Source organism: Electrophorus electricus, chromosome 16 (assembly GCF_041902795.1).
Source record: "Electrophorus electricus isolate QZ-2024a chromosome 16, ASM4190279v1, whole genome shotgun sequence".
Lineage (NCBI taxonomy): Eukaryota > Metazoa > Chordata > Actinopteri > Gymnotiformes > Gymnotidae > Electrophorus > Electrophorus electricus.
The window spans coordinates 20,117,319-20,145,272 of NC_137512.1; the positions used below are offsets into that span (position 1 = coordinate 20,117,319).

The window sequence follows — 27,954 nt, forward strand, 5'->3', positions numbered from 1 at the left end:
TGCTTCAAATGCAAACGTTTTAAAACGTACTTTTATTTGACACTCAAGTTCAGCTTTACAGTGTTGAAATGTTCTGAGCAACATTTGCAGCATTGTGATATGAATAATTATGCTTGTATATTTTAAGCCAAAGTACTGATGGAATAGAGCTCCCCCCCCCCCCCAAGATTAAGTCCTGCTGAAAATTTGTTTGGCATTTTAGAAAACACACAATATATACAAAAATGTCAACTAGAAGAAAACAAAATGTACAGCAAACTTAGAAAAATATATACAATTAAGCAGTTCCTGGCAAGCCTTAATATTGTCCAGAATACAGGCTTGTTTGGATATATCCCACATTAAAGCAAGTCAACTAATAAAATGCAAATAATGCATGGAGTTCTAAGTCTATTATACTATATCATATTGTAAGAACTTTACAATAAGTCATGTTTTTTCTTCCCACTGCAATATTCTGCATGCTCATCAGTGAGAGTCTGGGAAAAGGCAGAATTCCAGTCCCTCTGGAAAATTTCCTGCAGCTGATGGTGCACAGTTTGTTGGCCCTTTTCCACCTTAGAGCCGGTTTGATTGATAACAAGCCCAACTCCAGCAGTCTGGCTGAAATAATTTTCTGACCAATTGGAAGTTCCTACAAACAATTTTTATATATATATATATATATATATATATATATATATATATATATATATATATATATATATATATATAAAAACAGGTTAAGAAAATTGGAGTTGGCACATACTTTTAAATAAAATAATTAACAGTGCCTAAATATAAATTGTACCATTTGAAGAAGTCTGAGTAACACCATCACAACAACAAGCTAGAACAAAATGAGTTAACTTACCAATGTAGACAACTCCATCTGTGACCATGTATTTGGCATGGCTGACACGGGCAAAAGGGATCTGAAGTTGCTCTTGCGTGGAAGGTACCTCAAAAACCTTCTGTGAAAACCACACAAAAAATCCCATTAAACTCACTAAACAACTACACCAGTATTAGAACAACTTGCGACTAGGAAATCATTTAACATACAACATGGATATTGCATCGGAGTGGCTTCTTGCTGAGTACTGACAAAGACTGCAAGAATATGAACATGGCTCCAGGAGAGTGGCTCCAGCAGCTGACCAGCAGATTCACCTCCACTCCTTGAGCACATGCAGCCTCCCGGAGAGCTGAGTCAATGGCAGGCCAGAACCTAATACATTGCAGAGGTCAAAGTAAATGTTAAGGATAATCATGTTCTGTTCCATGTTGCCAATAAGCTTAAACTTAGAAGAAAACTTCATGTGGAAGGTTGTGGTGCTGTAATTTAAAAAAATCTATGTTGAATCATTATGTTTAACCTATAGAAGTGAAAGTTACCGTATTGGATGGGTAAACTGAGTCATGGGAATGTAGTCCATAACAGACACGTAGATGAATTCCTTTGCATCAGCAATTACAGAGAGGATAGCTGAGAGATCATCTGATCGGCCATAAGTGGATAACTGAGGTGGAGAGCTCTTTTTAAAATAAAATAAAACAAAAATGAGGGATAAACTAAAATAAAATCTATTAGAATGCTATTCTGCAAAAACAGCAAATGCACTTCTCTGCCACTAGAGAAAAGTCATCAGTTTCATGCTCTAGTTTCAAAGAGAATTATTTGAAGTCAGTGGAGGCTATTTTGACAGAAGCAAGCAACTTTAAAAAGGACACCACATATTAAGAAATGTATGTGAAAACAGTCAGTGCAGTCTACAGGATGGGGGTCAGTTTGTCAGTGAATTATAAGAATCCTTATGAGAAATGTTGCAGATGGTGTGGTAATGGGTATTGTGACATAATGAAGTGACCAAAGACCTACAGCAATACACACATACTTATCCAGCAGAGAGAAAAGCATGTATGTTATACTGTTTTCAAGGACAAACATGCATTTGTTGCACTTGTCAAAGCAAGGCAAAGGAACTCACAGACAGATAGACACGTGCAGGGACACCGTTGAATTTAACAGCTAATGGGTACTTAGTGCTGGAGAGGGCAGAAAATCGGCCAGGCCAGAAAGGAGGTAGGGAACCATTTTTCAGAGCACCAATTTCCCAATAGACTCCAAATATCCGTGCCGCATCCTGTGCCAAACAGTTGCAGTCCTCCACAGAAACCCCAACTTCCTTCACCTGCCACAGACAAGGGTAATGGTGTAATGTGCATATTCATTAGCAGCTAAAAAGATATTATTAGAAATATCATCATCTTAGCTGCTAATAATCCACTTTCAAACCTCAGTCTAATATAGTGCAAGTTCAATTTGCCTCAGTGGTTTACTTTATATAGGCATAATTTATGCCAGAAGCCACATTTCATAAAGCTGATTCATTAAAAAATATATATATATACACAAAATGCCATATAATACACCTGTTGACATCAGAAATACCTGGGTCAGAGAGCGCCAGTCCATGTTTGCACTCCCGACATATATATGTTTCCTATCCACAACCCAGAGCTTAGTGTGGACAATACCTCCAGTGATGGTTTGAAGATTGACCTCTCTGACCTCTGCTCCTGAACAAAGAAATTAGACAGACTAAAACACTTTTCTCCTGAAAATGCATTACTAAAGACAGATGAACTGTATCCAAACCTACCTGCTTCTGATAACTCATCCGTGTCTGTTCTGTAGGTCTGAGGGGCATTAACTGCAATCTTTAAATTCACTCCTCTAGATTCAAGTCGCTTAAGTTGACTAAACAATTCTTTGCCCTGGAATATAGCAAAATTCAATTTGAATTATAGTAAAATGTTTTAAGAGTTTAGTAGAGAGTTATCAAGAATGCATATGCTAAACCCCATAACAGTTATATGTATCAATACAAACACACACCTAAAAGTTGTTTTACCTGCATAGCACTGGGCTCAGTCAAGTCAACGTCGAAGTCTCTGAGTGTGAGGTAGAAAGCAGCAATGCTAACGGAGCTGTTAGCTCGATTCAGAAGATTGGTCCAGGTATCTGATATGCTCTGTAGGTGTGGAGAGCCAGGAGGAAAGAGCATTCCTTTCGGAACACTCTCAACAAGGGTGAGTCTGGTGGATACGTTTCAATCCAGGTCTAAATATCAGAAATTGCTGTTGTTCCTCAATGAAAATTCTAGATGTTGAGGTAATGTATAGTTTTCTTACCTACAGTCTTTGCTGCATCCCTCTTGGGACAACCATAACCCTTCAAGCCAGTGCAGTTCCAGTTGCATCATTAAGTGAGAGACAGATTTAGGAACCCCATAGAGCCAAATGTGTTGACCAAATCCACCGAGAAGCAGCAGAATTGATGGGAAGAGACAGTAGAGTGCAAAGCTCTTTTTTATGGGCTGTGAAAAGCACAAAAGGCATATTTCCAAGCTTTTCCCACAGGAAAAAGGTCAAACATTGCACATATTCAAGCATTTCAGTAACACGTTTCAAATATACTTTTATTCTGTTACTGCTTTGTATATATCCGCATTAGGAGCAATTACACCATCCATTATGATATAGTAAATGGGGAGAAATAATATAAACAGGGTACATCTTACCCATGATGTGCTTTTACTGTGTTCTACCTGTGTAGAATCACCTGCCTTACTCCAAGCAGAGACATCTGGATCTCTCTCTTTTAGAGATATTTTATGGGACACTTTATGAGAACTCCTTTCATTTGTCTTCATGGCAGAACACTGCTTGCCGATATCCTCCATGACTGACTCTTCTACAAAATGGAAAAAAGAGGGTGTTTCTTTCACACTTCTCATTCCCAAGTCTTCTCCAAGACCTTGTTTATTTTCACAAGGTCCTTGTACTTCTGTGGGTTCCATCTTGACACTAAGTGCAGGAGGAGACTCTTCAGGAGAAATCATTAAGCTGGGATCTGCTGTAACTTCATCCTGAAGAGCTGCTTCTGATTCATGTTCATCTTTGGTGACCGGCTTTTTGCTTACACTTTGATATTCCAGTGGACATTCTGAGAGTGAACCCATATAGGACTCTGCTCTCAGACTAGGCTGTTGAAAGGGTTCTTCAAGCCTTTCAGAGTCCCTGGTTGCATATGTTTTTGGTTCCAGTAACATATTTTGTTTGCGTGAAAGTGATGTTTCTTCTAAATTCCCAGAGATGAGGTCTGGGAAATTAGCAAGAGAGAGATCATCAGTGCTATTTGAGTGTATATAAGTTGACAGAATAGGCAAAGTCTTATCTTTGTCGCCAAGTATGGGTAATTTTGTTCTCAAAGGTTCTCCAGAGCCAATTCCTCCCTCTTTCATTTGGCCTTCCTCACTGGATCCCTCAGGCTTTGCTGGCAGCGATGACTCTGCAATTTGGCTAATGGTTCGTTTGCGAGCCAGTGAACTTTGAAAAGTAGGTATGCGAGAGCTAGGTCTCCCAGCTTTACGTGATTCTTCCCCTTCCATCTTTTTTTCAGTTATGCACTTATCTTCATTCTCTTTAATAATTTCATGTTCAGCTGTTCCGACACGTGTGGCTTCAGATTCCTAAGAAGATAATAAGATTTTATTTTGTGCACAATGGACCCACTGACAACTAGTGATTAACGTTGTCTGCCAACAAACAAGATGTAACGTCTGGTGATAAATGACACTGTTATTTGCTAAGATAGGTTAGCTATCTTTGAAAATGACAATACCTACAGCCTTTAACGCCAATGAACTAATCAAACGTTAAGCAACCAATCCTGGACAAGCAGCATAATCAAATCATGTTCGTGACAAAGCAAGCGATAGTACACATTCAAATAAGATAGCGAATTTATCTTAACATCTGCTTAGGTAGTTAACTTACTGTTTTAAACAGCGCTAACGGCAACTGGTTTATGATGGAAACATAACTTACCATGATTCACACTTAGCGTGACAAATGCAAAATTTTAGCTAACTAACTAGCTAACCTAAATAACAAAGCAAGGTTATTTTCTAGAAATAATCTAACTAATTTTCTACTACTATTTCCAAACTGTTACAGCTCTCAGCTAGCTGTTAAGTTTGTACATAAGCCTCTAACATCCAGCTAATGCGGTTAACCTAGCTAGCTATATTGGGGCAGTTGCTTTCAGTAGAAGTTATTTTCTCGGTCTGCTAGCTACGTGGCTGCGGAACAGTACAGTGAGAAGGAAAACCTCGCCTACTTCGCCATCTGTTGTAGCCAAACACCCACCTCTGCACAACAGTACATCTTTCTAAGTGGTGACCGTCTCGGCGTAGCGTCTAAGTTCGCCAAAAGCCTTCGTACCATTTTGAAAATGAAAGAATGAACAAACAGGCTAATTATAAGAAATGAATTAATACTTGTCCACAGTGATGCTGTAAATTCGCCAAACCACTAAGTTTTTGCAGCTCAAAAGAGCATGTTTAGCTGCATTTGTGTACGGGTGATGGGGTGGAAAGTCAAACAAGAAAGCAAACTGACAAATTATGATACAAATTAAACTAGCCGCGGTTTCCGGTCCTCGGTCACAATTGGCGGCCGAGCACGCGAGGCCTGCGCTTACAATTCCTCCCTCTGGAGGAGGGTAACCTCCGTGCTTTATTGTCTGATATACTGTCATATATAATTATTATATTAAGTTATATGGTTGTATTATTCTCCGCAGCAGTACATCCATATTATATTATATTCACGAATCACGGAATAAACTTTGCACCACTAGATGGCGACATACCACAACAACATTGAAATCCTCACTGCATAGTTTTGCTCTGACTCAGTACGACGCTTGAACCGTGAAGAAGCCAGATTATGTGACAGCTGACTGTTTACTAAGATTGTGGTTGAAGAGGGTACGTTTGGTTTCATTTTACATTTACAACACTTACTTAATAATATTGCAGCCAAATATCAGAACTGGCTGTTATATCCTTGTGAGAGTACAGGTTAATTGACTTAGCTAGCTGTATGATCGTGTCAGTTAACTAACAAAACACCTTTTTTTTTCTTCTAATGCTAGGATAGCTATCTAAAGCTCCAACTAGCTAGCTGTGTTTACACTGTTGTAGTTAGTTAACCTAGTTTGTTGTGTCGTTTTAAGTTAACGAAGCTAACGTTAGACAACTTTTATTTGATCTAAGAAAAGCACACTACACGGTAAGAATGGCTCGTAGTGAAGAGCTACGAACTCCGTATCGGTACTTTGTTGTTCAAACACGCAGCATGAGTGTACTATTGTGTTTTGAGAGTTAATACGTTGCTAATGTTAGCTAGTTGGCGCACAATGATTTTTTTTCCGTCATAGTGTTGAATGGTAGGTTAACAAACGGGAAGTTGCTGTTGCGCATCTTGAATTTTTTTTTTTTTAATTTTTGTTACAGGTTTGGATCATAAGGGCATCTTGGCTTCGTTTTGATTCAAACACCTTAAAGTGTTTACAGACGTTCGTCTGAATGGCTCGATACCACATAATGCGAGACTGCCGCTGTTTTTAAGGTCTTTAAAGCAGAAGTCAAAACCGATGAGTGGCCAAAAACGTGAGGGAAAACTGGAAATTTGAGTTTTTATTAAATCCAAGGCATGCCTGCATTTCTTCAAGATTTGTATCTCTCATCAGATATCCGCAAGGAAAACATTAGCCATCCAGCAATCTGAAGTTTTCTACATTTAGTTTTCTACAATTTTGCTTACGATTCATATAGACTTGTTTCCCAATGTCATTTTTCTTATTGTATTTTAAAACTAATTCGGTTTTTGCCATAATTTCTTGTATCATTTAACAATATTTTATTTCTTTCGTACACCACTGTCATGGAGATTACACTTCATAATCCCAACTCTTCCCTACCACCGCCTTTCCCAATAAAACCAGCGATGGCTCCGTCTGTACAGCTTGGAGTGACTATACTTTATACATGTCTTTATGGGGGTTTGTTCTTGATAGTATATGTTCAGCTTTGGTTGCTTTTACTCTACCGACACAAAAGGTGGAGCTACCAGAGTGTTTTTCTTTTTCTCTGCCTGTTTTGGGCAGCCCTTCGTACAACCCTTTTTTCTTTTTATTTTGCTGATGCCATTGCGGCTAATCATCTGCCCACTCCAGTATACTGGCTCCTCTACTGTTGCCCGGTGTGTCTACAGTTTTTCACTCTGAGTCTCATCAATCTGTATTTCACCCAGGTAAGGTGTGTGAGAACTTTGTAGAATCATACTTAATTTGTTTTGGAACATTGTCAATTTTTTAACCTATGTGGCCTTTTATGTTTCATTTTGACAGGTTTTGCTCAAAGTTAGAGGATTGTTCAGCATTGAACCCAACAAAGGATTGTGAGTATCTTAATTGTTTGTCAGTTGGAAAATGATTAATTGAATGTGTGACCCAATATAACTTAATGTTTTATTAATCAAACATTTGCCTTTTCTCTCAGGTGTTTGGCTCGGTGTGTGTATGCAGCTATGAGTGCTGTGTTCTTGTGTGTCAACATGGTTTGTGCCAGCCTTGGTGAACGTGGGGGAACAGGAGGAGTGCGGGACAAAACATGGAGTCTGGTTCTAGTTCGAGTCCTGGTGAATGACCTGCTTTTCATCTTGGGGGCTGTGTGTCTAGCCACGTCCCTGCTCCTTCTGACTCGATATTCCCCCTCCACTAGCCCTTATCTACACAGCAAGGTAACCCTCATCTGATCTGTTAAGAGACACATGCAGGAATTCCTAAAGCTGTACTGGGCTGGCTTACGAGTTCTTTAGAGTATATTTCTGGAATGCATGTTGAATGTCCGTGTTCTTGTATATTCTGTGGACAATTATGTAGACTTAATAATAATACTTATTATTATTATTTAAAGCCTTTCAGTTACAGTTGTAATCATTTGCTCAAAGCTACAGTGTTTACTAATTTAAGAAACCAATTGTCACACAATATCCCTTAATAGATTAATTCCTTATAGACATTTCTTTTTTGTCGTACTGTAGGGGACCACTGTTTGCCGGACAGCAGTTTTGGGAGCAGGTGTAATTCTGCTCTTCTCAAGCAGAGCATGTTATAACCTGGCTGTGCTCATCCTGTCCCAGAATCGACGAGTAGAGTCTTTTGGATTTGACTGGTACAACATTTCAGATCAGGTGCAAAATTTGGAAAGTTATGCGAAAGTTTTCTGATATTAGTACTCATTTCTGTACTTTGTAGATCTTTCTATAAGGATAATGTTCATTCCATGTCCTCTCAAGGCTGACCTTCGTAGTGAACTTGGAGACACAGGCTACATAGTATTCGGTGTTATTCTTTTCATATGGGAGCTTCTACCAACCAGCCTGCTCATTCTCATCTTCAGAGTACCACTTCCCATTCAAGAAACGGTCAGCTTTCATTCTGTGAACATCAACTGCATCTTGGTGCAGATTGCTGTTTATGTTTAATGATATGCGAATATTTTCTTATGGTATTTCAGAATTGCAGTCCAGCAATTACTACGAGGGGACCACGCTCTTATTTCTTTGATGACCCACAAGGGATGGATGGTGACACAGGTGCTTCTTGGTCACATGGCATTCGTCCTAATAACAGGTAGGTCATTGGCCTGCAAATACTCATTCTTTGAAATCAATACCTCAGCTTTGATACTTAAAAAATAAAAAAAAGTCAGACTTTATACTTACATACTATTTATATTGTCATAAGAAACCCTCCTAAGTTACTTTTGACAGAACTGTTGTTTTACAATTCTGGACATGAAAAAACTCATGTTATGTGATGGTTATAGCAGAATGTTTTAAACATAATGATCTCTATCCCAAAATCATTTTTGCAGTGCAGAAAAGATTATATAAATGAGGTATTTCTGTTCCTAACAGCTGGTTTGGCTCTAGTGAGACAACGCCACTACTATTCAACAGAATGGATCAGACCAACCAGCACCACTCACTCTACTCAACCCCTCAGACCTGAGTTCTCCTCTGGAGCTGTGTTTCTAGGCATTGACACTGACTTCTTAGGAAATACTACATCAGTACCTCATCCTAAGACCAATAGGTATTATTTGCACTGAAACTGTATGTAGCCTTGCACATTGTATCTTGGTTTAATCAAATTGATAATAGAACTAAGAGATTCATCTAACTAAATAATTATACCAGCTTTTCAAAGGAACGTGCAGGTTCTATCCTGTATATTAGGGACCAATAAATAACTTTTTTTTGTACTCAGGTTTATGTGTTTTAAGTTAAAATAATGAGGAGAAATGGCATTCGTGGAATTGACTCTTCAATATACTTATGTAATGTTTTTTTTTTTCATAACTGACATGAATTTAGTTGAATTTTCATTTTAAATGGAACAGTGTAAGGGATTTTGATGTTTTTCTGCTGTATTTTTAAAATATTTTATTGATTGCATTAATTTCAATCTGATCAACAAAACTTGATAGTGTATGGCTTTGTGTACCATTAAGGATAAGATTTTTTTAATATTTTAATAATTTAATTGCACCATACTGGAAAACAGATGTTTGACTTGGAACAGTTTATTCTGTAGTATGTACAGATCTTCCTATTAAAACACTTTATACAGTATGTACAGTATGTTGAATTACTTTGCCACATTATGGTATCCCCTCATTTCCCTGTCATAGCAAAATTAAAATCTAAAGAAAATGTAAAGATCTTGAAACTAATCAAAAGCACTAAAAATGAAAGATATCCATCTTTAAGCACAAATGGCTAATCATCTTCCTATCTCAATGTTTATTGTGATGGACTTTGAAGAAAAAAAAAAACACCATTTTCAGACTGGAGTCAGAAAAAAAAAAAGGATATTTTTAAACTAGTATGTCCTGACATTTTGGATGTCTTGCATTACTCTGCACATTAACTTGGAAACTGGTCTTCAATCTGAGAATGTCCCCAACACCACAAACAAATAATCTTTGCAAGTGACCACATGCTGCACTTCAATTAGGTCTGAAAAAATTCCCTTAGAAGGCAATCTGCCAATCTCAAGCAGCTAAAGTGCTAAATAAGGGTGCGAGATGTCTTTGTAATGGTACGAAGTCCTTTCTGAGGTGCAGTGCCCGGTCTATGGCTGAAGAGGAAAAGGGGGAGGGGTTTCAGTGGTCAAGAGGCGGTGTGGTTTCCAGCTTGCGCAAACGTCGCCGTCTCAGCTCGGCAGCATTCAACTGCCCGTCATCGTCTTCAGCTTCTTCGTCTTTCTTGTCATCCTTCTCTACAGTTGTGCTTGAAGCAGACTGCGAAAACCCTGACTCTCTGTTGTCAGGACCAGCTGCAGAGAGAGCAATGAAGACCAATGAAATTCTCCACAAAAGATTTCCCTTTTACTATACATTAGTACAACTTAAATGTTTCTTGGACATCACATACAGAGCTGTGCTCCGCTCTCTTGGCTGGAGACCTCAGCATTGCCTGATCCACTGGCCTCACCTGGGCTGCTCTCTGACTGAGGAGGACTAGAAAGCAGAGGAGGAGAAAAATAACACGAGGCCAACTTAGACATGTAGTCATGTGTGCAGCATCTCCGCAATGAGCCTTTTTTTTGTTGTTTTCTTTTATTATTCCAACAAAAGACCACCAGCAGCAAACAAGCCTTCCTGCTGATGGTGGGACAGAAGGCATGTACCTGAGCGTGGCAACGGTGGTGAGGTAGTGGTGGATGTTGAGCATCGCAGCATCCAGCAGCGTGTGGATATTGTGAAGGCACTGAAGCCTGGCCTCCAGTCCGCGACGGCCCTCCTGCTCCAGCTCCCGAAGCTCCTCCTCTGACATGGTGGACAGGGATGCTGGCGGTGGAGGCATGGATGACACTAATGGGGGGCATGGACAACACGGTTGAGCTCAGAGCAATGCGACGCATTAATGTAAAAAAAAAGAAAAGACAATCTCCTAATACCTGTGTAATTGTGTACCACGTGTAAATTTACGTTTTTAGTACATACAAAGCAATGTACAGTCTTGTAAAAGTAGACAGTGGATGGTACAGTTCCCACTAAACACTTTTTTGTGTGTACACGTAGTGCCTAAATTAGTTTTCATTTGAGGCCACCAGATTACTAATTAAAAGCAAATCTAGACAGACAGACAGACATAACTTTGTTAGGTGACTTGGTGGTATACTCACTAAAGGGTGGAGGTGGAGGCATGGGCAGCCATGGTGCAGACGGGAAAGGTGGGGGCATGGAGAAGGGAAATCCAGGCACCGTAGCTCCAGAAGCAGTGGCACTACCATCTGTACTGGACTGGCTTGAACTAGTAGCCCCTGAATTTACTAAATAAGAAAAAAAAAATGGATTTACAGAGGAATTAATAAAAAAGACTATTAGAATAGAAAAAGGAGTCTAGCTTTAGGATGAGGGTTTAATGGAAAACTGGTGTTCAATATTTTTATAAGCCACTGTTTTAGCAATTGTTCACAGTTAAAAATATATGACCAGAAAGAAAAATTTGTTGGGTTTTTTTTTGTGATCCAAATTAGAAGATAATGCTCACCTGCACTTGGATTTTGGGCAGCGTTCGCACTGGTCTGTGGGGTACTGGCAGCAGCTTGAGCAGCTGGTTGCCCAGCAGGGGGTGCTGCACCAGGGAAAGGACCCCAAAAAGGGAAGAGACCTGGCGGGAAGTGGGGCATCACACCTGGGGCTACTGCAGGGAAGACAACCAGCAGTTCAGAGAGAACGTACGCACCCGACAAAGCAATGCTGAACAAATGAAAAGCGGTTTACTTGCATGTGTATAAATACATGATGCCATTTCAAAAGAATACTCTTAAGAGTTGGTATCTACCATTAGCCACTGGGGGTGGAGCAGCATTGGCTGGAGCTACAGGAGCCACAGGGGCTGCCGGAGCAGCTGGCGCAGGGGTTGGATTGGGCTGTGATGCACGCAGAACATCCATGCGACAGGTAGGACATGTCTGCTGCCGTTGGAACCATGAGCGAAGACAACTGTAATATGGACAACTGTGTTATACACATCATTACACAATGTAAGGTTGCCATCAAAGGACCACAAACAATTAAATGGATTTAGAAAAGGATTCCTATTATTAAATACCAGATGCGATAGTTGCGAAATTACAAGAATGCAAAGGAACCTTGAGTGGAAGATGTGGTTGCAAGGAAGTTTCTTGGCTCCTGTTACCATTTCCTCTCGACAGATGATACAGACATTATCAGAGGCTTGCAGATCCTCAGGTGTGGCATCTGGGTAGCTGCAAAAGATAAGGATGTGAGATTGTTTCTGCGCCATCAAATTTGGCCCATATGTAATCAACACTGACAGAATTACTCACAGTGTGTTCATGTTGCGAATAGCCCGCCGAGACATTATTGCATCTGTTACGGCCTTCTTAAACTGCCTGATGAACAAAATATTTTAATAGAGAGAATTATTATTCATATTCACACACACGATGCTGAAGTACCTGTCTGAAATGTTGTGTACTATACTGCAATCCCCCTTCCCTTACCTCATTGCAAGATACATAGGTCGAATGGCAAACAGGGGGAAAGTGTGTACTTTGATCATTATCGTCATGAATGCCATATACAACAGGACCTTGATGAACCCTGAAGTACGGAAATTAGATGTGTGAATACATGAAGACACTGTGCTGATTCTACACACTCTGGTATTCAAAGGGAAATGTAGCCCACCTGTGAAGAGCTCTGTGTAGAGCATATAGACAGCTTTACTTTCCCATGGATTCTCACTCTGTAGGTCAATGGTATGCAAAGTGTACTTAATGAACGTGGTAAGAACCATGGTCATCAGAATGGCATACTGAAAAAAAGTGGTCAGAGTAATAAAGAAAGAAAAAATAAGCAAGCAAGAAAATGAAAGTGAAAGACATGCATTGTTGCCTGAACATGACAATGATATTCCAGCAGTACTAAAACATTTATGAATTATCAGATTATTTATCTGATAAAGCAAGTACTGTTCGGTAATAATGTTTTAAAGGTGTGTTAAAAGCAGACTGTCAATCTGGACACAATCTTCAGTAAACAAAAGCCATCTGAATTACCTCAAATCCAAAGACCAGCTGTACTGAGGCTCCTCTCGTAATAATGCTATGACAGGCATGATTGACGAATAAGAAATCTAGTATTCCCAGCAACAACATTAAGGCTGTGTAGTAAGAAAAGAGCATCAGCAATACCCAGGAAATATGAAACAGCAGCTACGACATTCTAAATAAGCTCATAAAGCATTGCCTGCAACTCTAAGAGCAGGTGCAGCCTCAAATTTTGCATATGTATAAAACAGAAACACAAACTCTTGGCAAACAGTTTCTTGGTAAAGCCAGAGTTACTGAAGCCAGTTATAGTTGTGCATGAAAAGTCCTTAAACAAAAAATACAGTTCAAAGGCACAAAGATTACAATATAAAGAACAAACACTATGATTTAAACTAATCAATCTTTACTCACAAAGAACTCGAAAATGGAAGACCCATGAGATATTTGGACTCCTTTCCATCTAAAGGAAAAAGAAAAAAAAAACACTATATATATATATATATATATATATATAGATATATTTATATATCTATATAGTGTACAATAAATGTCAAAAAGCAAGTTTCAGGAAAGGAAGGAAGAAAAAGACACTGTGTTTACTCACAAAATCCACTCTGTCTTCAGCCAGCCAATGGAAGCACTTGAGGAAAAGCAGCAAGGTGAAGAGAGCCACAAAGCGGGGGGAGAAGTCATCTCTGAACACTGTAAAGGCTAAACAGGTCTCTGTCACTGCATACCAGGAGCGCTCGATTAGGTGCTGGTGGACATAAGGACATGCCATACAGAAGCAGTGAGTAATGCGTGTCTGGGAGCAGCATGTTTTCATAACAGCTTCGCAGCAGTTTCAGTATGTTAAACCTCCTGATGGAAGCAAGTTTCTGCAGCCGTACACGTACCTCCATCTCTGCTGCTCTTAGCTGACCAAAAAACACCTTTCGCATGAACTTTCCCAACAGAAAAACCAACACGAAAGCCTGGATATATAAAACCTGACAAAGATTCCACATTACTTTTAGTGTCAATACATACATATTATCGTGGCAAAATCTGTGCAGAATTACAGCTAGTTAAGTTAATATTGTGCTGCCAATAACAAGCAAGCACCCTTAATATAAAGAAATTGCATACGCAAAGGTGACTGAATAGAATGGACTTACTGCCATACTAGGGCTGCTTTTGGTGAGGTACACCACCGTAGGGTAGAACTGAAGTTTGAGAAAGTAAGCATGGGCGACCACCGCGCCAGTCAGCGCAAGACTAGTAACTGTCACGAGAGCCGCTCTCACCATTTTTGCCCTGTATTAATCAGGAAGTAACAAGTCGAGAATTTAGGACTATAGCGGCATTAAAAATAAGTTGATAAAAACTGGTCAATAATTAGGAACAGGAACAGGGCTCGGGTTGGTTTAGCCGTAATCACTTGCATCATCCATCATGACACACTGAATAGGTCGCAGTGCAAAAACTTTGAGCAGCATGGCTTCTTAACCCCGAAAGCAAAGTTACTTTACTCTAGTTCCTTAAATGGTTAACCTAACTACCTCAAACACGTATGAACACTCCATACAACTAAGATTATCGGCCAACTAAACACAAAAACGTCGAGGGTTTATTTAACAGCTGTTAACAGTTTATAGGCCAGTATGAAGAAATTCACACCCACTCTGTCCAACTGCTGAATTTATAAAGCTCTGTTCGAGTTTAGCTATCCAACGACCTATTTTTAAACACTTAATATCTCGACGTAAATAAATGTCACTAATTTCAGATGTAGCTATCAGTAAAATGACAACTAATATTAGCATCATCTTGGCTTAGCTGGCTGGTCAACTATCGCTTAGCTGATCCCATCGCTAGCTAATAGTGGAAACTTAAAATCGTGCAAGATTTTTGCCTTAAAAGACTAATATGCTAGCTAGCCAAATGCCATCAGTTTAATGCCCATTTATTGCACAATGTTCTAACCATCCGCAATGCGTGCTTGTTAACTTCAGTAAATTACGGGTAAGCTTGCTGGATTACTTGCTAGCTCACATAGCTACTAAACTCGCTAAGCTAACCTTAGCGTCTGCATTGCGGAGTGAAAAAACAAGCTTACCCGACCGGTTCTGCTTTACAAGGCAGTAGGTTTGTATCAGCAACCGCAACGTGTAAAGCCAAAACAACAGAAACTTAGGGGTGACCAGCAGTAAGCTGTACCCTAAAATGCACTAGTATCTATTTCCATCCGACACAAATATTTCCATTCCCATATACATACAGCTAGCTACAGTTCGTGCTATCTACCTCACGATTACGTGTTTATTTTTCGCTAGGTCTACAAAAGGCCACGTAATTTCCGTCGTAGCCACTCCTATGGGAAGACAGCAGACAAGATGACCAGTCATAGCAAGTAATCCGGAAGTACTATGATACCTCTAGCTTGATCCTTATTTCAAATTAAAACCGTTAACTGTCATATTCAGGCTCAAAGGGACCAATGTTAGACATCGTTAAATGGCTGAAACTCGATTGATACAACGAGATGGTGATTATTTTGCTTCCACGACAACTTCAAACTTTCATTGAATTATGTTGCATGTGTACTGATGATTCCATTTATTTAAAAAAAGATATTTTTTATTAGGCTATTTTTAAGTACAATGCTGATGTTCCTTTGGTTTCAGCCTAAACATTACAATGTAATTTCTTTCATACTTAATATAATTATCATATTATATCATTCTGAATTTTATGTTTTAACCAGTGTTTTAATTTTTAACCAACAAGACAATGGTTGAATGTTAACAATTTTCCCCCATATACATATCAAAACATCTAATACACCCACAATTTTCCTGTTATCATCATTGTTCTTAATTTGGGGATTAAACATTGTAATCACTTACAGTTTGGAGGGGAAGATATCTTTATTTGCATTAAACTTAACGGAGTAGTCCCGTCTATCCCATCTTAGGATAGTGGCAATCATTTTTGGGTTTGGCTAAAAAAAAAATAAGGGAACACTTCAACCACACGTTAAAACTTGAAGGAATGAAATATTCAAAGAGTTGAAAATCTTTAGTCATATCATTCGTATACATTGCTGAGAACAAAATGATGTAGCAACAGGCAGTGAAAACTAAAATCATCAACCCATTGAGGGCTGGATTCAAAATCACACCAAAAATCAAAGTAAAAAGAAATCACAGGCTGATTGAATTTGCATGAATTTCATCATAACAAACTGATAATGTGACTCAGTAGTGTGCATGGCCCCCACATGCCTGTATGCACTCCTGACAACATCTGGCCATGCTCCTTCTGAGATGGAGGATGGTGTCATCAGTGAGATCCTGGACAGTCTGTGGCAGCATTGGATGCACTGATACATAACCTCCCAGAGGTTCTCAGCTAGTTTCACGTTTGGGGTACATGAGGGCAACAATGCCTTTGTCTTCCAGGAACTGCCTACACAAGGCCAGACATTACCTGTACCCAGAAGAACCCAGGGTCCACTGCCCCATTGTAATGTCTTTAAATGGCTCTGAGGCATCTCCAGACTCCTTCATATCTGTCACATGTGCTGAGCATAAATCTGCTATCATCTGTGAAGAGAACAGGGTGCCAGTGGTAGACCTGCCAATTGTGGTTATTTCTGGCAAATGTTAATTGACCTGAATGTTGCTGGGCTGTGAACACAGGTCCCATCAGAGAAGGTTTCTGACAGTTTGGTCAGACACATGTCACACCAGTAACACACCAGAGGTTATTTTGTAGGGCTCTGGCAGTGCTCCTCCTGTTCCTCCTTACACAAAGGAGCAGATACCGGTCCTTCTACAGCCCTGTCCAGCTCTCCTCATGAAATGGCCCATGTACTGGCATCTCCTCCATGCTCTTGAGACTGAGCTGGGTGTCACAGCAAACCATCTTGCAACAGCATGTATACATGTGTCATCCTGGAGGAGCTGGACCAGTGCAACCTGAATGGGCTGCAAATACCACTTCATGCTACCAATAGTGACACTAGCAAAATACAAAACTACAGTACTGTAGAGAAGTCAAGAAGGATATCACCACCTGCAAAACCTCTTTGGGGGTTTGCTGTTGCCACTTATTTTACACCAAAGCAGGTGAAACTGATTCACAATCTTTTATGCTTCCTAACTGGAGAGATTGATATCCTTTCATTATTCACAAATATAAACAGATCTTTGTACTTCCACACTGAGTACTCATGTTGGAATTGTACACAAAGACGCCTGGGATGCTGATGAGGGCAAGACATCCCTTTCAAGAATAGTAAAGAACTGGTTTCCTATGCTGTCAAACAATGTGCAGTTTTCATAGAAAAAATTGTTTTGGGTTTTTTTATGCTAGTCTCAGGTTTACAGCAACGTTTTTCCATTTTGAAAAGTACAGTGAGAAACTATGTTTTTGCAGTTTCATTTCTAGTTACCAAGAATGCATGTCGGGAGTTTCGTTGGCAAAAAGGACCAAATATGGGTAACAAATTTGTTCTCTTATTTTGGTGGTCAGTAGTATTTGGATTGATACTATTTGGGAAGGCAGGAGTAGCTCAGCAGTTATGGTATAGTACTAGACTAGTAATCAGAAAGTTGCTGGTTCAAGTCCCACCATTGCCAAGTTATTGGGCCCCTGAGCAAAGCCCTTAACCCTCAGTTGCTGGAATTGTTCACCATAAGGTGTTCTGGTTGAAAGTGTCTTCTGAATACCATTTTTAAATAGTATCTGTTGAGATACAGTTCAATATTTATCCCCACTTCTATTGAACTGAGATTAAGTATATCCTCTACTTTAAGGATACTTCATTCTAATAGATTTTTAATAAGAAACAAGATGCTTTTCTAGTTTATCAGCGTGGAAACCCCAACTTTGTGACAACCTTTCTTATATTTACCCAGTGGAGCAGACCAGACTGAAAGCAGTGTGCCCTTTGTTGAGAGTCTCCAGGCTAACGTTAGATAAACAAGCACACAGGAGAATTATAGCTTCCTTTCATGGCTAGTTTAATCTGAACTGAACTCAAATTCATTGAATACAATAGAATTAGGACAAAAATAATACTACATATTCTCTAGTTACCCAGAAAGCCTACAGTATAAAGGGAAAGGTAAATGCTCTGTCAAATGATTAATACACAAGCTATGAACACCTCAACAAAAATTCATCTGCTAAAATAATGCACCTGAATTTCATCAGCGAAGACTTTATTGAAAAGCAGTTACTTTGTTTTGCCTTTAGGCAATAAAAGCTATAAAAAGGAAACAACTGTAGTGAGAAGAAACTAATAGTAAACAGAAGAGAGACTATGTCTTGAGAATAACTGGGATTAGACAACATGGCAAATAAAAAGATTCTTATAGAACCAGAAGATTGCCATTTTGACTGGTGTAAGGTGAAGATACATTTCAGTTTCATTCAACTACAAGATTACCTACAGAGAGAAATCACTCATACAAGCATAATCTTAACATGACGGCAATTGCTAAAGCAGTAGTTAGTCCATTGTATGCCACAGCCTAGAATTTTCCTCTGCTAGATGTGCTTGTTGCCTCAGTTTTCTCATTGTGACTGCTTCAGGGTGTTCACGACCCTTTTGCAGGTAGTGTAAACAGTTCAGCCCTTAAGACCTCCATTTCTTTCAAAACTGGAAGGGGAAAAATGTCAAAAAAAAAAAAAAAAAAACCACCACAAAAAAGCCCCCCCCGCCACATTAAAAGATCCTCACAGCCCATCAAGGGCCCATCATTAGGAAACTGAAGAGATGGGGTTCACAGGGGAGCCCATTTGTGTTAGTACTTTATCCAGCCATTGAAGGGGACCATGCAGATGTACTTCTATCCAGCAGGGGGTGCTGGTAACATCTTGTCTGTGATACTCAGCACCCCAACCCTGAACAAAGGAAACAATATCAAATGTATTCAGTTATTTCAATTCATAAATACAGAAGCAGCAAAAGCACAAATAAGCAGCAAATAGTATGGATCGTTTACATTTGGATGCATTATACAAACTGGAATAATACCTTTACAAAGCTCATGCGAATGGTACACATCTTGGTAAGCTCATAGACAGCCTCAAAGCCATGGTTGACAGACTGAGCAAGCAGCTGGGCAAACTCCTGATTGTTGAAGATTTTGAGGCTGCAGCCACTCGGGATCTTGCAGACAGTAGTGGGATGAAAACCATGGTGGTAGTTGCAGTTCCTGCTCTGGACAAAAATGCTGGTATCGCTCAAACACTCAGCATACACCTCTCCTCCAACATAATACAGGTGGACACCTAAGATTTGAATAAGGGAAAAACAGGAGATAATATTTTAAAGTTGACTAGGATTAAAAAAATAGAAATATTAAAAATGGGCAGCTCAAATCCAATTCATCTAATTCATTTCTAATTCATCAAAGTACTTTAAAACACATAACAGTGATACAAATCATAAAACCAGTATTAAGTGTCTTTGCTGGAATACCAAAAACTTTGTGCATACCTTTGCCGATATGGCGGCGGGTGTTCTCAATAGTTGAATTGCGGTTGACGTTGGATAGCAGGCCCAGGCAAAAGCGGTTTTTGTTGTTAGATGGGTCAGTGAATCCATCTACCAGCACACTGGTAGAGGAAGCGTGGTAAGCCTCACCCACACGGTTGTTCAGCTCATAGTACACAATGGAGCACCAGTGACTGGGCTCCTCATATTCTACTGGCTGCACATCTGATAAAACAAAAATAATTGTTTTTTTAGTGTGAAAGTTACAACTACAACGTTACAGATTCTGATTATTGATAGCATGAAAGAGATGGAGAGACTAGGTGATCAAACAAAAGCACCAGTACATTAAGAAAAATCTACTACTCCACAGCTAAAAGCACAAATCCATGTCATTTTTGGAAGTCTAGGCCATGATCAATGGATTTGTTGTTACTGGAAGGTAGGCTGAGGCACCCCTACCTCCTCTGGGCATATTTTGAGGCACCATGCTGTTGCCAGTGTCCATGTTCTGAGAGCCATCCTGTCCCATCTGTTCCTCCGGAGGCATGTAGGCAGGGGGAGGGGTGTCAGCTGGAAGAGAGACACCACAAAGAAGGCAGTTGGAAGTGGACACTGCTGCAAATAAATGCTTCTTCTACATCAATACCCTGGAGTCAATGTTTCAATGGATCTTTACTGGAAAGCTCCCCCCCCCCCCCCCCCCCCCCATCTTAGGGAAAGCTTTTAGTGTCTGATTTCACAAGTCCCTGAAATCAAACACCAATTTCAAACCAATCCGGCACCAACTTCAGTTCTCAACAAGAAGACCTAGACCCAAGTATACATGTGAAGCAAGATGAGAAAAAGCGATTTTGTTTTCAGTTTATTGCATGTATGCACAATAATAAGTCTCTCAAGAATTTCATACCAATTCTCTACTCAAATGCGGTCTAATACGAAAGAAAAGAAAGAATTGTGCATTTTGACTTGAGATTTTTAATATTTTTCCCCCCGTTTTTTTTTTATATATATTTTTAAATACAGGCCAGGTTAATTTGGGTAAATTCACAAATATATGCATTTATGTATACTTAATTTTAAATACTTTATTATAATGAAAAGCTGACTAAGCTACCTTTGGATAGGAAGCTGGCATCAGCTGGATAATGTAGCCTAATGTTACTAACATTTCTAAAATCTAAAGTTTTGACCCCCATTTCAATCACTGCTAGATATGCCTATGCCAATCATGCAATGTGACACCCAGACAGTAGTCTGACAACGTAGAATACTGAATGTTTTGTAGCATTTAGTAAAGTTCTAAAAATCAATCCTTTGTTTACACTCGTTACAAAAAAAAAAAATCTGCATCACAAACACTTTACCTTACCTTCCAAAACTATGTTGGCATAAGCTTTAAACACACCCTTTTCAGCACCACTGTCCTTATCCAAACACTACATTAGGCTGTTACAACCACTGGTCAGTTATTATACCACTGAATATAATGAGCCATGTTTCTATAAATAGATGGACAGATGGATATAAAACCTTTGTTTCAAAAGGAACTGCAAGGGAAATGACAGTATGGCACATACATGGACAACCACACCTGTCTAACACATTGAGGTAATCTCTTATATCTCTTGAATCACTCCCCATAATGCTCAGGAAACTTGTCTCACACGAACTATGATGCAATTCAGAAAAATAAGATGGGCTTTAGACAGAGCACTATAAACCAATATCACTCACTATGTCTGAGAGCACCAGTCTGTGAACACACACACACACACACACACATCAGAAAATCTCAGGGATGCAAAAGAGAGCGACAGATCTGTGCCCAGAGATGCATACCCACCAGCACAAAAGTCAACTCAACAAGCTTTGCACTTACCTGAAATTTCAATTGTTCACAGTACTCAAGGCCCTGCACTGTACAGCTAACAATCCTTAAGTTTTGAAAAGCTGATAAAGATCACGTCTGGGCCACATCTCTTCAAAAGCATCATGGTGTTAAATGAGAGTGTGTTATTTCTCATATTTTTCATGATTGGCACACTACAATGGCCTTCTGTCATCATCTATCCCTTGTGCTTTAACACAGTTCAGCATCCTGTGATGGACTAAACAGAGGTCAGATGCCATATGCTGAAGATGTGAATACCTGGGAGCTGGAAAGGGCTGGATGGACCCGAGCTGGCAGGGGAGTTGGGGTATGTACCGCTGCTGGCAGGAGAGGGGGGGTAAGGCGAATTCGGTGAGATAGGGAAGGAGCTCCCCCCACTGTGCTGTTGGAAGGACTCTGGGAAGGTGGCGTTCAAAGGCATGTGTGGCTCGTTGTGGCTGAGGTTGCGGAACTGCACCAGAAGGCTATGCTGGGGGTTGAACTCGCTGTGTCTGGGCACCAGCACAGGAGGAAGCACTGAAGAGGGGAGAAGGGTTTTATTAAATAAAATAAGTAAATAAATTTAAAAAAAAATCATTTTTTAAATAAATAAAATCTATCTATCCATCCATCTTTCAATTACAGTAAATGTGTCTGTTTGTACATATGCCTATATAGCCTTGCAGGTTGGCTCTGGCCCCAAGGTAATAGTGAAAGCAAAACAGATCACTTGTCATTCTTCAACAGAAATGTTTTCTCTTTCCTACACGACATGCGATACCTGTCCTTGAAAAGTTCAATACAGTACTCTCCATCCAGTGTTTTTAGAGCAGAGGCCAGCATAGGTTACAGTGATCAGGACTTTCAGAAGCAAAAGGAATATGATAGCCCCAGTATAAATTCATTATGAGAAACACAGTATCTCTAATCCTGAGCATTAAAGCAATGTTTCTGACAGGTTTTACATTTACCCAGGCTAACATGGTATAAGGAAACATGGTTATAGTATATAAAGCAACATGATGTGACTGGCATACCAGGACTTTCCACCCTCTTGTAGTGATAAGGGTTGATGCACACTTCTTTCTGTTTGGAGCCAAATGGGTATTCGCACACCTCCAAGGGCTTGAGCTCATGGTGGGACTGCAGGTCAGGCCAGCGCCACACGCGGCAATAGATGACATGAGGAAGGCCCTTCCTGTGGGACACCTGCAGGCGGCCGTCCAGTGAGCGCGGAATGGTCACGCACTTGCTGGGCTGCCCAGGACTGCTCAAGGCCTTCTCCAGGTCCTCCATGGCACCCTTCTTCTTCTTCAGCTTCTTGACCAGCGCGTCCACGGCCTTTTCGGCCCACTTTTCCTCCTCATCACCCTGCTTCCAACCGAGGAGGCGTTTCACCGCTGGGCTGGTGAATGAGAACAGGCTGGACATGGAGGTCATCGTGCCACGCTGCACAAGGAAGAGGGAGCTGGACCACTAGCAGGGCCAGGAGGACGTCTGTGTGGGTTTGTTTGGGGGTCTTTAGGGAGTACAGGGCTTTAGCCTTGCACGACCAAGGACAGGAAACGGAGGCAGGACACAGCTGCAAGTGGTCAGGAAGGCCTGCAGTGTAGGGGGTGGGGTGGGGGGTGGGGGGTGTAACCGGGTCACAACCACTCAGAAACTGGTGCAAGTGGCAAAGGAAAGAATTAGCTGATTTGCGGAATTGCCCGTAAAATGGAAAAATGGAATGGGAAGAGAAAGGCCTAATCCATTTTAGACAGTGGATATGGACAGAGTGGGAAAATATTCAGACCAGCACCTGCAAAACAGTAAAAAGACAACAATTTTAGGACACACCAGAACTTTACCTCAGATATTACATATAAACACTCTTACCGTTAAAGTCCTCTACTGAAAAACTTATACAGTATTGCTCAAGATGAATACAATAACCACAATCACCTGCAACTTACATACAGCTGTACTGAATTATGGGTTTGGCAAAAATGACTAACTTTTGTTTCCCTCCTGAATCCAGTTACATATAAGTGCTGGCTAACTACTGCAAGCTATGAGAGGAAGAGAGAAATCAGTCAACTCAACATATACAGTCATCTTCAACACAACAAAGTGCTACATACTCAGAGCTTGCACACAGCAAAGCTCCATCCATTAGGGCCACATCTGAGCAAACTGATCCCCCACTTTACTATTCCCAGTTGTTTTCTGTTAGGCCTTATTCATGTTACAGCCACTGAGAAACAATTTCACATAAGAAAGGAGATATGAAGTATCGCAGAAGAATGACGATGCAAAAAAATTCCTATGTACAAAACTGGTTTAGAAATTGGTTGAGAAATGGTGTTTAACCTGCTAAGATAAAAAAAGGTTTGTGTGTATGCATGTGGTTGTAGGCAGGGGTAGAGGGATTTGGCGCTTAAGATACATACATTTATTGGGAATGCCCATGCAATTTTTTCACCTTAACGATAAGTGCATATAAAACCACATGCTATCCAATCCCCCCCAAAAAGCCCACATATTCTGATAAGAGTGGTGTCATTTACCATATGTCGTGGTGCACTACAACAGAGCACCATTGTGTTGCATCTGTAAGCAACAGGCTCATTGCGCCCCACCCAGGGAGCTCTCAGGGCGAGTCAGCAGGATAGGAAGAGCAAAGCACAGCTGCTAGAAATACTGCAAGCAAAGCCAGGACAGAAAGGACATCAGGCCACTGTGAGCCACTTCCTGAAGCCACATCCCTTCCCCTTCAGCTGCCAAACATCAGCACCATCCCAGCAGGACAAACAGTTACTATTCAAAGAGCTCCAATTTTCGTCTGGATTCTCAGCAAGAAACAGTAATGATCAGAGCGGACCCATGGGTGCACAGACAGTAGGCAGCAGTCTGGTGCAGAGCTTTGGGAGATCCTGTCGGTGTGACAGGTTAAGTAGTTTTCTGTCTCAGCCCGGATGGAACCCAGTGCTGCCTCCCTGCTGTACAAGCCCTGAAATAGTGCAGGCAAGCTCACCAATACTGGGGTAGGAGGAGCAGTTGAGTCAGTCAGTCACAGTAATGAAACATAGCCTATGCAAAGCACTGCTGTCTTAGTCATCTTAAAGAACATTTCTTTGGCTGAGGAGTACACAAGCTAAAATGCAATGATTAGATAAAATAAACATACAACCTCTCTTGAATTCCAGAGTCTAACATTATGTGGTGTTGGGGCCACATACAAGGCCCTTCTTATTAGCAACAACAAACACTTATTTCAACCATACTGAAGTTTTAATGTTGTGTGACTGATGACATCAATACAATTTACTACAGGAAACACAAGACACTGAGAAAACAGCAAATACAAAAGCAATTCAAAACAGTCTGGTCCCTATAGTCTGGAACAGACAACCCATGACAGCTGTCTTACTATTACACTTGGCAAACCTAGTTGCTGCCTCTTCTTAATGCAAACAAATCAAACTCATTTACCTTCATTGATTTTTTCAGTCTTCTTGGTTGGACTGCCACTATCCAAAGGCCTATCCATTTGCGAGCACCATAATATAATCTCAAGAAAAATGAATTGGCATAGGCTGTTGGGTTGGGCAAATTAAATATCCAGCCTTAATTCAAGCAAATTCACTTGTACTAGCTAGGTGACTTGTCAAGATCTTAGTGTGTCGTTTCTCACCCCCTGGACTGAGGTGTTGTGGGCTTAAGTGGCTTTGTTTTATTGGTCTCGACACCATATATCCCCCTGTCCCTGGAGACTTACATCATCCATACAAATGGGGGTAGGTCCTTTTTTGCCCACACAGCAATGATTATGCTACTGACTGCCTACTCTTTTGAGGCTGAACGATACTGGGATTAGTTACCATGAGTCATGGGTTTGCACATGAGGACCCAAGTCCTTTCAATTGTAGCCTGTATTTCTACACCCATGCAGCAGGAACAGGGGAAAAAAGCTTATCCAAATGAAAAATGACATGAAATGAAAAATGAACAAAAAGATAAATCAGTTGTGTAAAAAAAAATCAAGAAAAAAAAAAATCTAACATTTAAATAAAAATCCAAATGGATTGCTCCAAATGCTCTGCTATGGAAAGCACAGAGATTTGAACTCACCAGCTCAAAATAAGGCGGAAGCAAGAAGATATTGGCTTATTAAGCGACCCCCCCCCCCCCCCCCTTATGTTACAAAAGTGGAAACTGCCTTATTTCATGCAAATGTTGACAATTATATTAGTGCACCAAATGCATTAGCTCACTACTGGGTATAAAAGTTAAATTTGCCATGTTGGATGCAAGCATCATAAATTAGCCATTTCTGCTTAAAGCTCTACTGACACAAATTGTTAGATAGCAATGTTATTTAATACCTGTTCAGATCTAAGTTTTGCAGAAGCCTTAAGTGATGTGCATTGCTAGCCTTCATGTTTATATTCTACTGAAAAACCTTGCCAGTGACAAATCATCAAGTGTGCTTCATCTTAAAACTCTGACTGCATAATAAACAAACTAAAGAGATATTACAGAAAAAATGAGAGTGTAAAGTTCTTGTCTTTGTGGTAACTGCTTGAATGTTTATAGAAGCCAAGTATTTATAAAATGTTTTTTTGGTAAAAATGTTGATATGCTTTGTGATATGCTCAAGTGCACACCAACTGACTAAAAACTAGGTGGGTGTGCCCTAGCCAGTATAGAAGGAAAAACCTTTAGTACACACTCATTTAGCTTGACAATTTTCTTTGAGTATTCTAAAATGGCCTGCATACATCGAAAAAACATTTGTGTTTGCATGCATCTCTCATCAGATTAGTTGAAATGTAAGTAACAAAGTAATCTTGAACAATATTTAATCTCTGATTAACTGTACTTTACAGATACATCCCTGGCTGACACAGATAAGATATCTCCATCCTGGTACAGTTTGGAAAGCATGATTTTGACAAAGAAGCACATATATACATACATTTTAAACAGCACCTAGTACTAATCCACAATGCTACAATAAAACATCATGGACACCTTTTACAGTGCAACAGTGTATTATAGGTTCAAAAGGATTAACAAAAATTAGACCACGGAGAGAAGTTTAATATGACCAGAGCAGCAAATAACCTTAATACAAATACTTTCGACGACGTCATTTCGAAAAATGAAAACTGCCCAATAATAACAACAAAAGGCTAGATTGGTTTCAGACCAAACTAACAATGCTACAATTTCCTGAATTTGCTGAGTTCGGGTTCAGCCCGATTAAAACGTTCACACGGGAGAACATGGGACGCGTGTATTTGCGTTGCGGTGGTCATCGTGACGTCGTATGTGCCTGTTGGTTAACTAGTAAATAAGACTTCTCTCCGCCCAATGCACGGAGATTCTTAAGGTACTCTTCATCCTGCTTCTTTTTTTCCTGGTTATGTGAAAAAGCAGGTACATCTCCTTTGTACGTCAGGGTTACAGTGCATTAGGTGGCTACATAACCAGCCAGCTAGACTTTTCCTGACAGGATTCTCAGGGCAGGTTCGCCATCTTCTCCGACGGTAAAGGTAAAAGGTCGCGGTGTACGTCACATCTCGTAAACCCGTGTATCATCCAGAATACCGCCACTTGTAAATAACACTTTCATCAGCTCGTCGACTGCAATTTAAAAGCGGCAACATACAAATGGTATTTCCACCGCCAATCGAACGCAGGATAAGTTAAGTTATCTTAGCTCCATAAGTAACCGTCTATGAAACAGCAACGGCAAAGAAAAACACGCCACGACACGCATCTGTAGACACTGTCCTCAACTTGTGTGGGCTGCTGACGTTACACATAATGGTATACCCCCTTTACTTTAAACACTAAATAAAGTTTACACATCAGCATCCGTAGACTCCAAACTATTTGCCAAGCAATTAAACACGCTGGCCGCCGGATTCTGGCATCAGTAATGCTAGCTAGCTAGTTTGATGGCTACATAGGTATGAATAAATTCACAAGCAAGCTAGCTAAACAACTTAGCCAGCTGGCTAGTTCGTTATTCAAAAAGTTACTGCTAGGTAGTAGCGAGTTAACTTAGCAAGGTAGCTAAACTAGTTAGCTGATTCGATTAGTATTTCGCGGGTCACTCAGAAATCATAGCAAGCTATAAAGCGTAATCTCTTTTAATACTTTTTTAAAGCTACATAGAAAAGCAATTCTTCGTCACACATTTCGAAACATTTTAAAATGTTACCCTCCCCCATCATTGCATTAGAAAAAAAATGAGAACGATAGCTAGCTAGCTAACGAGAACATTAGCAAGCCAAAGGAAAACTTTTCAATCAGTTCGCAACACCCCACCCCCTATGGAAAACACCCTGGCTAACTATCCAGATTAAAATAGTGTTTAAAGAATAATCTAAACCTATTTGACTACTGTGGGTTTATCAAAAGATTGCATACCTTTGATAAATGTCGTAGCGTCCCTCGACCTTTCCTCTGTTTTACAGACACCAACATGAAGGAGGATTTTTATTTTATTTTTTTCCTTTTTTTCTGCCTGTTGTTGCCCCTGCTCCTCGTCGCCCCTGTCCTGGCGTCAAAGAGACTAGAGGCGAAGCACTTCAGGCTATATCCATC

General features: G+C 40.2%; 4 protein-coding genes across 10 annotated transcripts; 1 reads left to right on the forward strand and 3 right to left on the reverse strand.

Annotated features, from left to right (window-relative positions):
* Nucleotides 1–24: 24 nt before the first annotated feature.
* Nucleotides 25–5,326, reverse strand: pld7 (phospholipase D family, member 7). Of its 2 annotated transcripts, none has more exons than XM_027003563.3 (11): nt 5,197–5,326; nt 3,567–4,517; nt 3,178–3,362; nt 2,898–3,081; nt 2,646–2,760; nt 2,435–2,562; nt 1,971–2,174; nt 1,378–1,517; nt 1,045–1,210; nt 854–953; nt 25–634 (listed from the first exon to the last, which is right to left on the reverse strand). In XM_027003563.3, the coding sequence occupies exons 1-11, from the start codon at nt 5,272–5,274 to the stop codon at nt 420–422; spliced, it is 2,466 nt and encodes an 821-aa protein (XP_026859364.2). In that variant the 5' UTR covers nt 5,275–5,326; the 3' UTR covers nt 25–419. The 2 variants fall into 2 exon arrangements, with proteins under 2 accessions (XP_026859364.2, XP_026859365.2); XM_027003564.3 differs by lacking the exon at nt 5,197–5,326 and adding an exon at nt 4,876–5,128.
* A 387-nt stretch (nt 5,327–5,713) lies between these two features.
* On the forward strand, nt 5,714–9,534 carry gpr137 (G protein-coupled receptor 137). 4 transcript variants are annotated; one of them, XM_027003600.3, is made up of 9 exons: nt 5,714–5,819; nt 6,348–6,503; nt 7,070–7,146; nt 7,244–7,293; nt 7,395–7,635; nt 7,939–8,088; nt 8,194–8,322; nt 8,415–8,530; nt 8,818–9,534. In XM_027003600.3, the coding sequence occupies exons 2-9, from the start codon at nt 6,488–6,490 to the stop codon at nt 8,909–8,911; spliced, it is 873 nt and encodes a 290-aa protein (XP_026859401.2). In that variant the 5' UTR covers nt 5,714–5,819; nt 6,348–6,487; the 3' UTR covers nt 8,912–9,534. The 4 variants fall into 4 exon arrangements, with proteins under 4 accessions (XP_026859401.2, XP_026859400.2, XP_081555077.1 ...); XM_027003599.3 differs by having other exon boundaries at nt 6,348–7,146; XM_081698950.1 differs by lacking the exon at nt 5,714–5,819 and adding an exon at nt 5,826–6,123 and having other exon boundaries at nt 6,348–7,146.
* syvn1 (synovial apoptosis inhibitor 1, synoviolin) lies at nt 9,470–15,323 on the reverse strand. Of its 2 annotated transcripts, XM_027003598.3 has the most exons (16): nt 15,090–15,323; nt 14,149–14,287; nt 13,888–13,980; nt 13,596–13,748; nt 13,403–13,451; nt 12,998–13,101; nt 12,627–12,753; nt 12,440–12,539; nt 12,263–12,328; nt 12,065–12,181; nt 11,755–11,915; nt 11,461–11,613; nt 11,093–11,239; nt 10,595–10,778; nt 10,339–10,424; nt 9,470–10,240 (listed from the first exon to the last, which is right to left on the reverse strand). In XM_027003598.3, exons 2-16 carry the CDS (start codon nt 14,278–14,280, stop codon nt 10,068–10,070), a joined length of 1,845 nt encoding a protein of 614 aa, XP_026859399.2. In that variant the 5' UTR covers nt 14,281–14,287; nt 15,090–15,323; the 3' UTR covers nt 9,470–10,067. The 2 variants fall into 2 exon arrangements, with proteins under 2 accessions (XP_026859399.2, XP_081555075.1); XM_081698949.1 differs by having other exon boundaries at nt 14,149–15,323.
* A 2,857-nt stretch (nt 15,324–18,180) lies between these two features.
* smad5 (SMAD family member 5) lies at nt 18,181–27,941 on the reverse strand. 2 transcript variants are annotated; one of them, XM_081698750.1, is made up of 8 exons: nt 27,778–27,941; nt 23,904–24,036; nt 22,392–23,155; nt 21,634–21,891; nt 19,944–20,054; nt 19,485–19,706; nt 19,020–19,276; nt 18,181–18,886 (listed from the first exon to the last, which is right to left on the reverse strand). In XM_081698750.1, the coding sequence occupies exons 3-8, from the start codon at nt 22,792–22,794 to the stop codon at nt 18,743–18,745; spliced, it is 1,395 nt and encodes a 464-aa protein (XP_081554876.1). In that variant the 5' UTR covers nt 22,795–23,155; nt 23,904–24,036; nt 27,778–27,941; the 3' UTR covers nt 18,181–18,742. The 2 variants fall into 2 exon arrangements, with proteins under 2 accessions (XP_081554876.1, XP_026859415.1); XM_027003614.3 differs by lacking the exon at nt 23,904–24,036.
* Nucleotides 27,942–27,954: the final 13 nt, after the last annotated feature.